The sequence below is a fragment of the Haliotis rufescens genome, unplaced genomic scaffold (assembly GCF_023055435.1).
Source record: "Haliotis rufescens isolate VD_foot unplaced genomic scaffold, xgHalRufe1.0.p SCAF_14, whole genome shotgun sequence".
NCBI lineage: Eukaryota > Metazoa > Mollusca > Gastropoda > Lepetellida > Haliotidae > Haliotis > Haliotis rufescens.
Window position 1 is genome coordinate 31,387,993 of NW_025963824.1, and position 17,656 is coordinate 31,405,648.

General features: G+C 41.7%; 1 protein-coding gene across 2 annotated transcripts; it reads right to left on the reverse strand.

The window, feature by feature from the left end:
- Nucleotides 1–7,546: 7,546 nt before the first annotated feature.
- On the reverse strand, nt 7,547–13,448 carry LOC124143362 (cholinesterase-like). Of its 2 annotated transcripts, XM_046512320.2 has the most exons (4): nt 13,343–13,447; nt 11,053–12,560; nt 9,679–9,857; nt 7,551–8,012 (listed from the first exon to the last, which is right to left on the reverse strand). In XM_046512320.2, exons 2-4 carry the CDS (start codon nt 12,528–12,530, stop codon nt 7,897–7,899), a joined length of 1,773 nt encoding a protein of 590 aa, XP_046368276.2. In that variant the 5' UTR covers nt 12,531–12,560; nt 13,343–13,447; the 3' UTR covers nt 7,551–7,896. The 2 variants fall into 2 exon arrangements, with proteins under 2 accessions (XP_048251494.1, XP_046368276.2); XM_048395537.1 differs by lacking the exon at nt 9,679–9,857 and having other exon boundaries at nt 7,547–8,012; nt 13,343–13,448.
- Nucleotides 13,449–17,656: the final 4,208 nt, after the last annotated feature.

Below are 17,656 nucleotides of genomic sequence, written 5' to 3' on the forward strand. Positions count from 1 at the left end.
TTTCAGTACTTCCGCTTAGCGCTTCGAGTACAGCGTCAAACTCGGGCCTGTAATCTAACATGCGAGAACTGACCAATGAAATCTGAGAAGTAGGAATACCGGTAGACGCTGTTACTTGATTGACAATGTCAATCAAGAAAGGGAGGAGCTTGATGATATAGTTCTCTCCCAGTAAATTCCTATGTCAAAGAACGACGTTATTTGGACGGAAAAACGATGGTTTGAAAGCGTCCAAATAACGTCGTTTTTCCGTCCAATGACCATATTCGGAAAAAAACGACGCTTTCTTGTTTGCAGTGTGAGTGAGCGAGTGTGGTTCACGGCGAGGGACAACAGAAAGGTATTTAAGAATTATTCATAGGGCTTACCTTGTTAACTCTATCGTCCATACGATAATGCCATAAACAACCTGGCTGAAATATACTCATCAAAAAAGGAAACGCAACACGGATATTATTGGCCGTAAAGGCAAAACAAACGGACCAAGAGGTGCTAAAAAAGAGGTTTAATGTGTTATAGTCTCTATGACAAATTTACCGGATCAAAATGATCACAACAAGGAGATGCAAACCATTAGTCGGGAAACGCGTGAGATTCGGAAAAACGCACCGAGTGCATTAACAACAGGGTCATGGAGATGCACGTACTGCACGTGTAGCAGCAGTATGCACGGTATTAAAGTGCAGGGGTTTTGATTGCCTGGCATCTGTGCCAATCGAATAGTCACAAGATTAAAAGAAGTGCAAAGAAACAACGTCATAGGCCGCTTGCAGGCAGGAGAATCCCGATCAGCTGTAGCCAGGATTTTCAATGAAGCGCCCAGGACCATGATAAGGCTATGGGATCGGTTTCAACAGCATGGGTCAACACGTGATCGGCCAAGGTCAGGACGACTAAGAGTAACCACCCCACCCAAGATCGCTACATCCAACTGCGCCACCTACGTGAAAGGACGACCACAGCCACCTCAACCGCATCTCAAATACCCGGACTGATCTTAATCTCCGACCAGACCGTACGAAACCGTTTAAGAGCAGCAGGTCTACGAGCAAGACGTCCTGTCCGACGCGTCATATTGAGTCGACATCATCGTCAACGACGACTGCATTGTTGTCGTCAACACAGGGTATGGTCTCAACCGCGATGGAGAGATGTCTGGTTCAGCGCCGAATCAAAATTTCTCCTCCGTCGAGGGGATGGAAGAGAACGGGTCTACAGACGTCGGGTATAACGTTACGCCGGAAACTGCGTACAGGAAGTGGACAGGTTTGGTGGGGGTAGCATTATGAGGTGGGCCGATATCTCTAATCATGGCAGGGCAGGTTTGGTCCATATCCAGGGCAATCTTGCGGCTCAACGATACATCAATGAAATTTTCCTACCACACGTACTCCTAATTGCAGCCAACGGCAACGGTGTATTCAAGCAGGACAACTTTTGACCGGGTACACCACGGATGTTGATGTTCTCCCCTTGCCCTTATGCCCGGATTTGAAGCCAATCGAGCACCTGTGGGATGAATTGAATAGACGGCTACGCCGACGTCAACCACAACCCCAGACGTTGCAGCAGTTGGTTTTTGCGTAACAGGCCAAGTGGGATATCATTCCCAAGGATGTGATTCGCAATCCTCGTCCCTTCCATGGGCGGTAGATGTCAGGCCGCTATGGATTCCAACGGGGGACATACGCGTTATGGTGGTAGTTGACCTTCTTCTGCGACTACAAGATGACGGAGATGACTACAATCACCAAGTGTTCTCTTCACAACATGAAGCTCAATATCTTGTACGGTTCCTCTTATAAATGTATTTTCCTACCACACACAAATCTGGATTTGCGTTGTTTTTTTTTTAAGAGTATATGTCTATATCCTAAGCATGTTTGGAATTGCTTAAAACCTAAACATGTTCATAATCTAAACGTGTTTACAACCAAATAGTGTTTCGAATATTAATATTCATGATTTAAATGTTTGTCAGTTTTACGGTGGTTACCAAAGGATAGCATCAATACCGAGGACTCCAATGTTAACACTTGTCAGATCAAATAAATATCTATCTTCAATCCACGACTCCTGCATGCTTATGCATTTATCAAGTAAAATGTAAAAAAAAATTCAACAATTTGATATATTAATATGTTTAGCGTTGAAGATATTATCAATATAAAGATTATGTTACTGATCATTTCAGACTAATTATTGATTTCATTGCCCTGAGAAATGTTTCGAACATACTTTCAATGAACCTTAGGAAACGCGCGTAAAATATCTGTTGCTGGCGTACGTATATTGAAAGGACATTCTGAAAACCAGTGTGTCTTATCAACACCTCTGTAGCCTCGTGGTACACTCACTGGGCTACAGATATGAAGGTTGCGAGTTCGATCCTCGGGAATATGAAGAAAACATTTGTCATTTGATTTTACATTTCATTACATGTCACAATCTGAACGGAAGTTATATTAATAAAATACCCAGGACATTATATAAAATCCCTGGGATATTATATAAAATCCCAGGGACATTACAACGTCCCTGTTTATGAGATTTAACCCGACTGGAAATTAAAACCTAACAATAGGTCTTAATGCCTATAGAGAGAAGTCTCTTACTTAATAGCGACGTCGCTTGTTATATTAATAAAATACCCAGGACATTATATAAAATCCCTGGGATATTATATAAAATCCCAGGGACATTACAACGTCCCTGTTTATGAGATTTAACCCGACTGGAAATTAAAACCTAACAATAGGTCTTAATGCCTATAGAGAGAAGTCTCTTACTTAATAGCGACGTCGCTAGTTATATTAATAAAATACCCAGGACATTATATAAAATCCCTGGGATATTATATAAAATCCTAGGGACATTACAACGTCCCTGTTTATGAGATTTAACCCGACTGGAAATTAAAACCTAACAATAGGTCTTAATGCCTATAGAAAGAAGTCTCTTACTTAATAGCGACGTCGCTAGTTATATTAATAAAATACCCAGGACATTATATGAAATCCCTGGGATATTATATAAAATCCCAGGGACATTACAACGTCCCTGTTTATGAGATTTAACCCGACTGGAAATTAAAACCTAACAATAGGTCTTAATGCCTATAGAGAGAAGTCTCTTACTTGATAGCGACGTCGCTAGTTATATTAATAAAATACCCAGGACATTATATAAAATCCCTGGGATATTATATAAAATCCTAGGGACATTACAACGTCCCTGTTTATGAGATTTAACCCGACTGGAAATTAAAACCGAACAATAGGTCTTAATGCCTATAGAAAGAAGTCTCTTACTTGATAGCGACGTCGCTAGTTATATTAATAAAATACCCAGGACATTATATAAAATCCCTGGGATATTATATAAAATCCTAGGGACATTACAACGTCCCTGTTTATGAGATTTAACCCGACTGGAAATTAAAACCTAACAATAGGTCTTAATGCCTATAGAAAGAAGTCTCTTACTTGATAGCGACGTCGCTAGTTATATTAATAAAATACCCAGGACATTATATAAAATCCCTGGGATATTATATAAAATCCCAGGGACATTACAACGTCCCTGTTTATGAGATTTAACCCGACTGGAAATTAAAACCTAACAATAGGTCTTAATGCCTATAGAAAGAAGTCTCTTACTTGATAGCGATCCAGATGAATAGGTTTATTAGTTGGTAGAGAAAAAGCATGTATTCGTCGCTATTTTGCCTTTTACGCTCACTGGAATCTGCTTCGAGGGAAAATCGAGACTGGATATTCTCCGGGGTAGACGTATAATTAAGAAGTACATTTTGATAATCATAGGAGACGTCTACTAACAGAGCTCCAGATAAGCTTTTGGTGTTGTGGGTATTTTACCCATGCATTTTAAAATCATTGGGTATCAGTAATTCTATCTGCGTATTCAAATTTCTGTTACCCACTTGTTTTTACACATGTGGGTATTTAAGTTAAATATTTAAAAACGCTATTCATCTAGTCCCTGCAAACTGGTGTCGTGTGGGTTCGAGAGCTTTATAGGACTCAAAAATACCACGATACTTCCACAAGAAAGTGTGATGGCAAATGATCATGATGTAACTGTCATCGTGGAGTTTGGCAAGGTTGACGGAATGCCCGTTTATAATTTCAAAATAAGTTGCTGATTTGCTAATCGAATACGCAGGGTTACTTCGCAATATTTTGATGATACGCACAAGTTTTATTTTTGTAGCGTATCTGTAATGTTCGTTGCGTATTTGATACGCTTGGATTATATTTTACTGTGTATTTCTGCATTTCTGATGCGTATTTCACGCAGATACGCAGCTTATCTTGAGCTCTGATATACAACGGACAAATGTATCAGAGAAGGTAATTTTTAATCATTAATGTCCAAAGAAGGATAATTTTAATTAACATTGGTAACCATAATTTGTTCCAAGCACCTACGGTATTCGGTAATAACATCAACAGTTTAAATCATAAGTCCCAAGCACGAGAATCTGATGGCACATACGTTCAGTAGCGTGTATGGCCACCATGTGCGTTGACAACTGCCACACAACGCCTCCGCATGGACCTTGTGATGCTTGTGAACACATGATTGGGAAACGACGCCATTGTTGCTGCAAAATGGTGCCAAGATCTTGAAAATTTTGTGGTTGGTTCTGGAGAGTGCGCAGACTTCTGGCAAGAGCATCCGAGACGTGTTCGATGGGATTGAGGTCAGGAGACCTTGACGGCCAGTCCATCACGTTGACTCCTGCATTCTGAAGGTAATTCCTTGTCAAAATTTCTGTGTGGGGTCTGGCATTGTCGTGTTGGAAGATCAAACCGGGTCCATGTGCTGCCATAAAAGGCAGAAGTTCTGGTGCCAGTACCTGGTCGCGGTAGGCAACAGCGTTGAGGTTGCCACGGATGACAAGAAGCCTGGAACGTGCATTGCCACAGAAAGCACCCTACACCACCACACTTCCGCCTCGAAATCTGTCAACTTCCTGTACACAACACTGGGCGTAACGTTCATGACGGCGCCTCCACACCCTCGCCCTACCATCAGCAAATCGAAGATTAAATCGGGATTCATCACTGAAGACGACTTGATTCCAATTCCTCGTAAGTCCATCGTAAGTGTCGCTGTGCCCACAATTGACGTTGACGTCTGTGTAATTGAGTCAGAATCGGCCCGCAGTATGGCCGTCGTGTTTGAAGGTGAGCGGTTCTCAGACGGTTTCGAACAGTTTGCGCACTCAGTCTACCCCTAAACAGTTCATTTCTGGTTGATGTAGCCGTCAAAAATCGGTTACGGGGGTGACGTAAGACAATCTGACGATCCTCTGCATGTGACGTCACACGTGGTCGACCTGGCCGATGGCGATCAGCGGTGGTACTCGTTTGCTGTAGACGCGTCTGTAAATCATAAACAGTCCGTCGACTACAACCCATCGTCCTTGCGACTTCAGCTACGGACGATCCTGTCTGCAACATGCCTATGGCACGTTCACGTTGCACATTTGAAAGGCGTGGCATGACAAATGGCCGTAAAGACTTTTTGTTTACTTGTGTTTGTCTTTTTTTTTTTAATGACTGCTAACAAGTATGGCTGAAAACACGTGCGGTATTATGGCCACGTGACCAGTTGCACGTGAAAAACAACTTTTGCCACTATAGTGCTGTGCACATGATTTTGATCGATTCACCTGCACAAAAACGGGTGTTATCTGAAGACAATACGTGGCCATTACTGTTTAAATACACAATACTGGCCCACAATGATAACTGGTCAAAATGTTAAAATTTTAGGATTGTGAAGTTTTTAATTTGGTTCAGTATATGTTTTCATGACTAATGATACCATTTGATCACGAAAGAGACCATTTCTTCCACAACCATCAACTTAGCCAGTCATGTAGCCTTTTTCTCCTTATCGGAATGATATGAATCACATGTGGTTATCATTTGCACATTGCACCATGTCGTCCACTGTTGAGTGAGTGAGTGAGTGAGTGAGTGAGTGAGTGGGTGAGTGGGTGAGTGGGTGGGTGGGTGGGTGAGTGAGTGAGCGAGCGAGCGAGTATGGATTTACGGCGCTTTTAGCAATATTCCAGCAATATCACGGCGGGGGACACCAGAAATGGGCTTCACACAGTGTACCCATGTCGGGAATCGAACCCGGGTCTTCGGCGTGACGAGCGAGCGAGTATGGATTTACGGCGCTTTTGGCAATATCCCAGCAATATCACGGCGGGGGACACCAGAAATGGGCTTCACACAGTGTACCCATGTCGGGAATCGAACCCGGGTCTTCGGTGTGACGAACGCTTTAACCACTGGGCTACCCGGCCGCCCCGTTCACTGTTGAAATACTAGTAAGTGTCTTCGGGGTCATTGTGTATGAACTGTGTAAGTGGCAGCTGCTACCAGAAGAACGGGACCATCTCCGCGAACACCTGGTGTCTTCACTGATTTTAAGCGATCCTTTCGTGTAATTTTTCGACTATTTTTGCTTTCTACGCCCAATGGAAACAGTTTAGGCAGATAATCGAGACTTATTATTATCTACCGTTGACGTTTATTTCTGAAATACTTCAGATGTGCCACACGCGAGAAATCAAATGTTGTTATCATAAGAAAAAGCTAATCGGTCAATGTTAATAAAGTGTTACTGTAAAACTTCAGATATGCTACACGCGTAAATCAAATGTTGTTATCATAAGAAAAAGCTAATCGGTCAATGTAAATAATGTGTTACTGTAACACTTCAGATATGCCACACACGGCAGTTCAAGGATCACGATGGTCTAGATGGCTTTCATCTGTGATGTGAAGAACAGGCGGTAGGACGTCTAGTCAATCGTCCTAATGATTGTCAAAAGTTTATAGTACTGATTTCAATGTAAAATTTTATTTCTGATAACAATTCTGACGTCGGTATTCTCTATGTAAGTAGCATGTACACGAATCTGAATGCTGTTATTTTCAACATTTCATTGTCTTGTATGATGAATGTGTCATCGTTTTCTTGAAGTTTGTTTTGTTTGTTTCATGTTGTTATGCTGTATATATGCTTATAACGAATTACGGTTATAACGAACTAAAATTAGTAGTCCCTTTGAGTTAGTTATAAACGCAGTGTACTATACATGCTTTCTGCGGTAGAACCTCACACCTTGTCTACACATGTTACAGTCAATGTGTAAAATGTGATTCACCTAGTCAATCTACATATTTCAGCCATTTCAGTAATAGACTGATGATTCTGTGAATTTATATGGCAGACAAGCCTTGTTGCGAGCTGGTTTTTAAGCTGATTTCAACAATATTCCAGGTATATCACGGCAGTTTTGTGTGGGAGAAAAGCCTGAAGAAGTTTATCACTTTTGTCAAACCCACGTGCACTGGTCTTTGTGCTGACAAGCCAAGACAAATCATCTGGGCGAACCGGGATTCGAACCCACAATCATAGGTTTCTAGCGTGCCAAAGGTACGTAACTCTGCACAGCTAATTGCGGCGCCTTATACGACTGGTCCACCTCTGCGCCCGAATCGTTTGAAAAGTTGACGATGAGTGGAAATCCCGAAGTGATGCAGGTCTCAGATGTTTACCACGTGGTGAAACCCACGAGCACGGGTATAAAACCCGACAAAGATTTTGACAAATCTACTTCGAGTTTCTGATATATCACTGAGACTGTATAAAGGGTTGTCATTCAAACAAAACGAATTATTAGTTTATTTTATAAATATTACTATTGTGTTCTTACGACAACGTGAGACACATTGAATCAAGAGGTGCAACAAGCGTCCATCACAAGAAGTAAAGTGATTACTAAAGGTCCCAAGGGAGGGTTACATGGGTAGCTTCTACGCAAGTTGCACCGCAGGTAGCATCTGGCTAATCCAGGGGCCTCAGAAGAAGGACACCCGTCATCAGCGCCATGATGTTAAGACGGGCGCAAGACGATCTTAGACTGGCGTTCGTGCAGGGCGCGGTGGACGCTGGTGTCATGTCTACAAAAGAGGGTATATCTTTAGATAATAATAAGTGTAACGCATTGTTGCAAGTCTACACACATATGAATCATGCAAGAGGTTGTTTTGTTTGTTTGTTTGTTGTTTAACGCCGCACTCAGCAATATTCCAGCTACATGTATATGACGGCGGTCTGTAAATAATCGAGTCTGAACCAGACAATCCAGTGATTGACATCATGAGCATCGATCCACGCAATTGGGATCGATGACATGCATCAACCAAGTCAGCGAGCCTGACCACCCGATCCCGTTAGTCGCCTTTTACGACAAGCATAGTCGCCTTTTCCGGCAAGTATGGGTTGCTGAAGACCTATTCTACCCAGGAATCTTCACGGGCCTCATGCAAGATGTAGCTTCTTATAGTTGAGTACTTTAATCGACACGGATACATTGCCTGGAGGTTCTTTAATTAAGAAAGAAAGTTTGCTCTACTCCCCATGTGAAGTGTTATGAAGTTAGTATTGACCTGAACTATTATAAATTAGTTCAAGCAAGAGGACGCTTGCGTTGCTTTGACGTTATAATAGTTCAGGGCAAAACTAAACTTTATTACACTACACATGGGGGTTGAACAAAATTTATTTCTTTTCTAAGATGCCGAACTTAAGGTGGACTGGTCAAATTCGTAATGACGTAAATTAAAAATCCTCGAACAAGGCCAAATGATGTCTCTTCCACATCCTTGCCCGCATCCTTATGTTCAGGGACATATGTACGTTTCGAACATTATACAACACCACTAAAATGGGTAGTCTGTTATAATTATTTAAATTTTGTCATATTTCATTATCCGGTTATCCATGATCCCATGCAGCAATGAGTAGGATTTTTAAATTTAAATTTTTATTAATTTATTTCTCATTAATCACGTGACTCGAAATATTCCACAAGTGCATTGTTGGGCCGAGCTAAGAAATGTAGACAAATGTAGACAGAGCTGTGTTGAGGTGTTTTCTGTCGTACAAGTTGCAACTACTTTTTCCAGCACTAATGTTACAGACTGACGCAACTGCAATCTATGAAGTTGTGTGCTTACTGAGTTGGTTGCACTGCATGATACTGTAACCGACGTGAATTTACGTGATATGGCGTGATATGGCGTCGCCGTGAGACGAACATGGCGGGGGAAGAGCAGCAGCGATTGTTTTGTTAGACTGCAATATATTGCTAAATGCCGAACGATGAGGAACAGGTGAACAGGTGTACAGGCTTGGTTCAACACCCGATATTTCCATGATAGTTACATGGGGCACAGGTGGCCCAGTCGTCTAAGGCGCCGCGAATCGCTGTGCAGAGTTGCGTCCCTTGGCCACACCAGAAACCTATGATTGTGGGTTCGATTCCCGGTTCGCCCCGATTATGTTTCTAGGTTTGTCAGCACCCGTGCTCGTGGGTTTCACCGAAGCATAAACGTCTAAGACCTGCATCACTTCGGGCTTTCCTCCCACATTAAGCTGACACGCCGCGATATAACTGGAATACTGTTAAAAGCGGCGTTAAACCCAACTCACTCACTCACTCAGGATAGTGAGCTTAATGGCCGTAGGTTGGATAATGCTTAAAGCTTGGGTGTGGCTTCAGTTGCAATACAAAATGCTTATTTTGAATTAAGGAGATGTCTGATGACTTGGAACTACACACACCTTTATCTTTACTGACTTCTTGTACCAGAGGCAATATGTTGTTGATGAAGTTACACCGTTGATGGTGTAGACGCTGCCTGGTTGCCAGGTTGTCACCAACGTCAAGGGACATGTATTGTGCCCTTGGCTGCTTAAACACTGCCCACTTACTCCTCACAGCAACAGGCTTGTTGGGGTTTCTGCAGTGAATCAGAGTATGAAACGATCACCCTTTGAACTAAAAATTACTAAATAAAATTTAATGCTGAATATACTTTGAGCGCTTGATGCAAAACCTGTAAGGAGCCTATACTGAAATCTTTGAATGTTGCCTTGATATCTGTAGTTTAGGCAGGTGCAAACGCTATCAAAGCAAGATTGTGAAAATTATGTATTGCTTTGGAAACACATTACTGAAACACAGTATTATAGATTATTACCAGAAGAAAATCTCCTCAACTCTAAGGGGGCGGTCGGGTAGCCTAGTGGTTAAAGCGTTCGCTGGTCACGCCGAAGATCCGGGTTCGATTCCCGACATGGGTAACATATGTGAAGCCAATTTCTGGTGTCCCCCGCCGTGATATTGCTGGGATATTGCTAAAAGCGGCGTAAAACCATAATCGCTCACTCACTCACTCCACTCTAACAGTGCAAACGTGTTTATTTAGTATCTTTGGGTCTAGGTCTTAAAGACTGGGATTTACTTGACTTACGTTGAAACAAATCACTAGATCACTGACTAGATGTCTGACTAGATGTTTAGATCTCTCAAACAATGTTAAACTTTCAAACAATGATTTTACTAATATCTATGACACCCGAATTACAATTTTGAGACGACTTGCAGCAAATAAACCTGTTATATAAAACTAACATCTTCGGAAGTTTAATAGAGTACGGCTGTTTGAGTGTGATAGCCATATCATAGACACTGAGTGGAACACACGCATTGTACCAGTGTGGGGAAAACCTGTCAGGATTTCAGCATGACGAGTGAAGGTGTAACCACTAGCCTACTCTACAATGCCATAAGCTGTAAGACGTGTTATAGTAATTACTGGAGTGAGTGAGTGAGTTGGGTTTAACGCCGCTTTTAACAGTATTCCAGTGATATCGCGGCGTGTCAGCTTAGTGTGGGAGGAAAGCCCGAAGTGATGCAGGTCTTAGACGTTTACCACTTCGGTGAAACCCACGAGCACGGGCATGGTGCTGACAAACCTAGAAACATAATCGGGGCGAACCGGGATTCGAACCCACAATCATAGGTTTCTGGCGTGCCCAAGGGACGCAACTCTGCACAGCGGATCGCGGCGCCTTAGACGACTGGGCCACCCGTGCCCTAGTAATTACTGGAAATAGTTAAATAATGAACTAGCTAGCTCTATAGCTACTCACCCTGTTTTGGCGAAGTTAGTCCAGTATGTCATGATAGTCCTACTGAGTTCCACCTCGTCCTGTTGGAATCCCAATGACCTGTCAAGAGGCAGGCCAAACACCATCTCCAGTTCGTACGTGTGAGTCGCTCCTATCCACGAGGGATAACTGCTGGTGGAGAGACGATGGTTGAAGCTGTACATATATGTATCATTGTGTTCAGAGTAGTACGAAGAGAAGGCCACAGCTCGACATGTGAACTCCAAGTCATCACGGATGTTGTTGAGGACCTGTATATAGTTGATAGGTTCCACCGGATCCTGCATCTCCTCATAAAATAGCCTAAGAGCTTCTGCTTTAGACTCCGGTCCAGAAAATCGTGTGTATGATTTCATGATTTCCAGATATTTCTCTCTGGTCAGTCCATCACGAGTGAAGTTCGTCATTAATGGCAACACGAGGACAGTCGATTCATCCTTGTTGCATCCCTGTAATATGTTCGTCTTCTTGAATTGCCCCGTCTTCATCAACGTCAGAGGATCATCTGGCATAAAGTACTTGTCTATGACTGGTGAATGAGCTCGTCCGTGTTCGAGGCCCTTCACAAAGGCAGGCGTGATCGCATCAGCCTCCACCTTCTGCAGACATGTAAAGAGGTCAGCATCTGTAGAGCCAGTGCAGCCTACAATGGCGCCAAATGTTCTTACATACGACCGCGCCGTATCGTGATCCTGATACACTTGACGGCTCACTGGTTGATTCGGAGACCCACTTTCCAGGACACCATATTTGAACAGATCACGTGACAGAGGCGACAGAAGATGGAGACCGACTGACACTGCACCAGCACTTTCTCCAAATATGGTTATTCTGTTGACGTCACCACCAAACCTGGCTATGTTATCGTTGACCCATTTCAAGGCCATCCGCTGGTCCATCAAACCCATGTTACCAGGTATTGTATCCGGACCCAAGTACCCGAACCCCAAAGGTCCAAGTCTGTAGTTGATGGACACAAGGATAATGTCATTCTCAGCAGCAAGGTACTGTCCGTTATATAAACCCAATCTAATAGATCCAATGCCCCATCCCCCGCCGTAGATGAACACCATGACGGCCAGGTTAGACGCCTGTGAAATGTTGGAAGGCCTCCATAAACTCAAGTACAGACAGTCCTCACTTAGGTTGCCTGGGGTCTTGCGGTAGTCTTCGGGGAAGCTGAAGATGTCCCTTGGTTGAAGGCAGGGAGGCTTCTCTTGTGTGGCGTTCCGGATCTCTGGATCCCAGGAATCGGGAGGAGAGGGATGTTTGAAGCGGAGGTTTCCGACAGGGGGTTTGGCAAACGGTATGCCATGGAAAACGTCCACGTGTTTGCCACGAACAGATAGAGTTGTTCCCCGCAAACGGCCTTGGCTGGTGTTCACTTCTTGCCCATCAGTGATGTAAACACAGCACAAGATCAGCACAACACTCGTCACATATATTCGATGTCGTAACATATTGTTACTGGCGTAGATAGCGTTGTATTACTGAAACCAGAAGGAACAGTAAGCGGGATAGTTTAACGTCTTAAAAGCCTAAATTTCTGTTGCATGTCAGTTACAAAATATAACAAGATTGCACCTGCATCAGTTCAAGGAACCGCCTCCGTGGTCTAGTGGTAGAGCGTCCGCCCGGAGAACGGAAGGTTCTGGGTTCGATCCCCGGCCGCGTCATACCAAAAGACGTTAAAAGATGGTACTTGTTGTTACCCTGTATGGCGCTCGGCATTAAGGGGCTAAAACAAGGACTGGTCGGCTCGGAGTCAGTATACTGTGTTTGAGTGGGGTATTCATGTTAAACTGTGGCATGGTATCTCAGTGAGCTAGCACTATAAATCGGCATCAGTCCGGACTAGTACAAGCAGCCACACAAACACACACACGTACATGCACGTCGCTATATAAGTGCAATGATCTTGGACGCGATGTTAAACCCCATGTCACCTCACCTCACCTCAGTTCAAGGACGATCAAAGGCAAGAATAACCCCACACTACCATCCCTCTAAGTATTGACAAAGTTTCATTGACAACAATGCGCCAGGCTAAAAAGGGACTACGTATAAGCGTTAGCCTGGGTACACCATCGAGTTTGAACATGTAAAATCGACAGTTACATTTCCTGATTTAGATTATTTTTGATGCAATTGCCTCAAAGTCACACACAAGTTAATCTCCCTTTAAGGGGAACTAGCAACTGCCGTAAATTGAAATTATATTAATTTTAGAATAAGTATCGAAAATCGTAAGGTCAGTAAGAGATGCTTTTACCTGTAAAACTCAGGGATACAGTCTTCATGGGATGGACTTTGTCCCTGTAAACAGGAGGGTGTGTACTTCATACGTTCCGCTGGGGACGGGAAAATACCGCAACACCTGTTGACAAAGGAATCTGGTGACAGCATGCTGTCACCAACTGGCCTGACGATAGCGTGACCTTTTTACAGCTGAGATAGGCCAGCATATAAGATTGATTAATTTCCAAAATGCATAGCTAATATCTAATGTCGATAGATGAACGCTACCCCGCTGTAACATCACCTATCCTTACTAACTGATACTGTTTGGAACTAAAATTGTGATTGACGGCAGCTGCAGATGAGGGCACCCGGTGTCACGAGTGATCAATTCAAACCTTTTCCATGATTATTTTGACTTGTAACGCTCTATCGAATCTGCTCGTTTGATTATTCTCTGACGTTTCGAATTTGCGGGATTTTACATTCGTGATACTTAAACTCACCGAACATCAGCAGGGGTCAAAAGTGAGGCGATCTGAAATGGGGTTTAACGTCGCGTTGAGGATGATTGCTCTAATCTGCGCCTTGAACACACATGTGGGTGTGTGGGTGTCTGGTTGTACTAGTTCCGACTGGTGCCGGTTTCATAGTGATATAATGAGATGCCGTGCCGCAGTTGGACATTGCTACCCTATTCTGTGAGTGAGTGAGTGAATGGGTATGGTTTTACGCCGCTTTTAGCAATATTCTAGCAATATTACAGCGGGGGATAATGGAAAGTGGACTTCACTAATTGTACCCATGTGGGGAATCGAGCCCGGGTCTTCGGCGTACCCCATTCAGACGCATTGTACTGACTCAAACCAACACGTCCTTGTTATATTCTTTTCATGCTGATCGCCAAGCAGGATAAAGAGTACTTTCCTTTTAAAGGGCAAGTTCACACGAAAATGAACCTATTTTTGTTGTACTTTTTCAAAATGAAAAGTATTTACCTAGTACTTTCAGAAGCAAAACAATACAAATATCACAAGTAACTAATTTATTTTATTCATTAAATCGATTCATGTTTTTCACAGTTGCCGAGAGGTCTATTTCCATAATAAACACGCCATAGCTTATGTCCCTTGCAATATGACGTCGTTGGTGCCAACTGATAAAGAAATGACGTCATTTTGTCAAAGTGGGTAGCATATTCGTGAAAATTAAGTACATTTTAGAAACGAATAACCCTTTGACTTTTTTACATTAAAACGGACCATTTTTGTTTTTATTTAACAGATCCGACATGTATAGCTATTTTATTTCTTTTATTTCCAACTCTGACCGAAACGTAAAGGCCGTGCCTACAGAGAACATAATTCACAAGTCAAGTCTTCTGGTAAAAAGACCCCCGGGGATTTAGGGTTAGAAAGTAGTTCCCCAGATGATGGCAAGCCAAGGTTGGTTGGTACCCAGGAATATTCCAGCTATATCGACGGCGGTCTGTAAATAATCGAGTCTGGACCAGGCAATCCAGTGATTGACATCATGACATAGAAAGAGCATGCTCCATTGTATCTCAAAAGAAATTTATGACACCAAAGGCTGGAGCTGCTGGAATATTACTCGACAAAAAGGGAAAGTTAACTATCGTAAAGTTGAAGTCATCCCTCTTCTCATACAATCGTTTTTGTCACGCTGAATCCTTATGCATCTGTAAAGTTATGTTCGTTTGAGAGAGGTTTGGAGTGTTACGGAGGGTTGAACCGATGTATGCGTGCTATTCTCACGATTTCACAGCTGACTTATATATACGTCGAATAAATGTACATATTGTTACATCCTGTTTTTTTCTTGTTAAACTTCTTGGTTTGACTTTGCCAGTTCGAGCAGAAACTGCGATTCATATGCATAACGAAACAGATCCGCAAGAAGGGGAGCACAATTGGTGCCCATGAGAATGCCTACTTAATTGTTGGCCTAATTGCATCCCATCACCAGCAGCTGAAGTGTTGGTTTAAATCCTGCTGGGGAGCCGTGCAGGTAGCAAAAGTAATGTAAGTCCCCACGGTCCCTAGTGAGGTGGCCTCACTTTGGTTGCTGGTGATCTATAGCCCTTTTTTATATTCAATTTGTATTGTTGAATGAAAATGTATTCTTTTGACTGTTCTCAACTTGTTTTAAAATCGAAACTGTGATACTCTAGTTATTTTACTGTCCATCGTTGACAGCTTTTTAATTAAATCAAAATATAATCATAATCACTGTTTCGTCACGATATGGCTGAAATATTGCCGATGTTACGTTAAATTTCACTCACTCACTCATGCCTTAATGTCTCACCCCAAATATTTTTTTCAATGAGGATAGTCAAAGTCAAAAATATGTATTAAGGCTTCCGGCCATATGCAAATGAGGTACATATGAGTAGTTTTACATATTCGGATATATACTAAAGTTTAACAATTCGTTTCTAACAGAAAGTTTTAAAATATATGGACAGTTTTAATATGACAGGATCGTCTTTTGAAGAGGGAAGAGATAGAAAGCAGGTCTAAGATAATTTGACAGATAGCGTTCTGGCATTAACCTGTTTCTTAGATCCCAGTGATAAGGACGTGCCCAAGTAAAATGAACTTTATTTTCTATAGCTGAAAGACATAATTATCATAACCTCTTTGATTTTGCAGTGAACATTTTGCTTCCTTCATTTATCATGACCTCTAAGAATCCATGCCTGAATTGAATAAATGTAAGTTTAAGGGTTCATAAAATAATAGATAATTATTTTTCTGGTCGAATAAGACTCTTAAACGTTCTATAAAAGTCATACATGAATTGTTTTCTAGTGTGAAATGCCATTCTTGGTAAAACATATTTATATATTGGTCAAGAAATTGTTTCCAAAAAAAATTACATCACCAACTGTTTGGTTCCAAAATGCAAAGACGCAGCCATGAGAGGACAAAAGGTTCCTAATATATGATAACCATGTTACATTGTCCATGTCATCGAACTGTACAAGCATTTAATAGGTAAGTTTGGAGATTCGGCGTTCATGCATTCCAAGGACATCAAACTAGTATTTCAAGCATCTAATTTGGAAGTTGATGTACACCGGGTATTTGATAGATAATCCCCATATTTCTGATGTATACAACAGAATTGGTTTGTTTTGCGCATCAAATAATATAAAAATATATTCGGTATAAAAACTCCAACTTTCTGAGAGATAAACATTACACTAATTTAGATCTTCTTTTGCCCGTGATCTTAAATCCGAGTAATTTTTCTTGCAGTTCATTGCATTAGTAAACATAACACCAAGATATGTATGATGACTCAGAACCACCTTTCATTTAATGCCACCTGACCCCTTCTTCTGGAAATGACAATATTTGTTTTATATCTGATAATTTCCACTCTTTGGTGTAACATTCTAATATGTTAAGTTGTGTTTGTAGTCCAACAGCAGAATCTGATACTAAACTGAAATCATCGGCAAAAAGAAGCATTTCTATAACATCTGGAACATTTGAAAACCATGTTTACCGTTAGCCATAATCTCATACAATTCACTAACAAATTGAGAACAATATTGGGCTCAAGAGACATCCTTGTCCTAAGCCAACAGGACAGTCAAAGAAATCAGTTACATTGTCACCATATCGTAAACATGGTTTGATATTTAAATACATGATAGCTTTTGATATAGAATACATTTTCCCCTGTAGACAAGTAGTTCTTAAACAGTGCCATAGTTTTTACAATCAACTTAGTCAAAGCTTTTTAACACTGACAAGGGCTACATACACTTTGTGTTTTACGACGTGATAGACATTTTTGGATAAATGCATATGATGTAAACATATGATCTGACGTTTAGTATTTATTTCTAAAGCAGCTTGACTTTCGGGACTTATCTCACAAATAAGCCCAATTCGTAATCCTAGAATTAAGCACTGATGTTAATATCTCCACAAGAATACTCATTAATTATAATGATAGTTGGCCCAACGTCTGACTGCAATCTGGAAAGTGTCCCATAGATAAAGGAGTGATGTTTTTGCCTTAAGTTGGTTATGTGGGGTAGTGGTGTACAAAGTGAAAGAATCAAATGTTTTACAAACTTGAACTTGGTTCTTTTCTGACATTGGAGATATTCAAGCAAATTCTTAGAGTTTTTGAGAATCCACATGGTACTAATCCCACTTGTCTCAAATACTTTCTGTTAATTCAAAGATTCTGATATATAAATTGTCAACGCAAAATTGAATAAAGAAAGTCCCTCCTTTGATAGTATTAAGGACCATGGTTAATCTTTGAGATAGGGATTTGATGGTACATGTGCTTGACCCAGCAA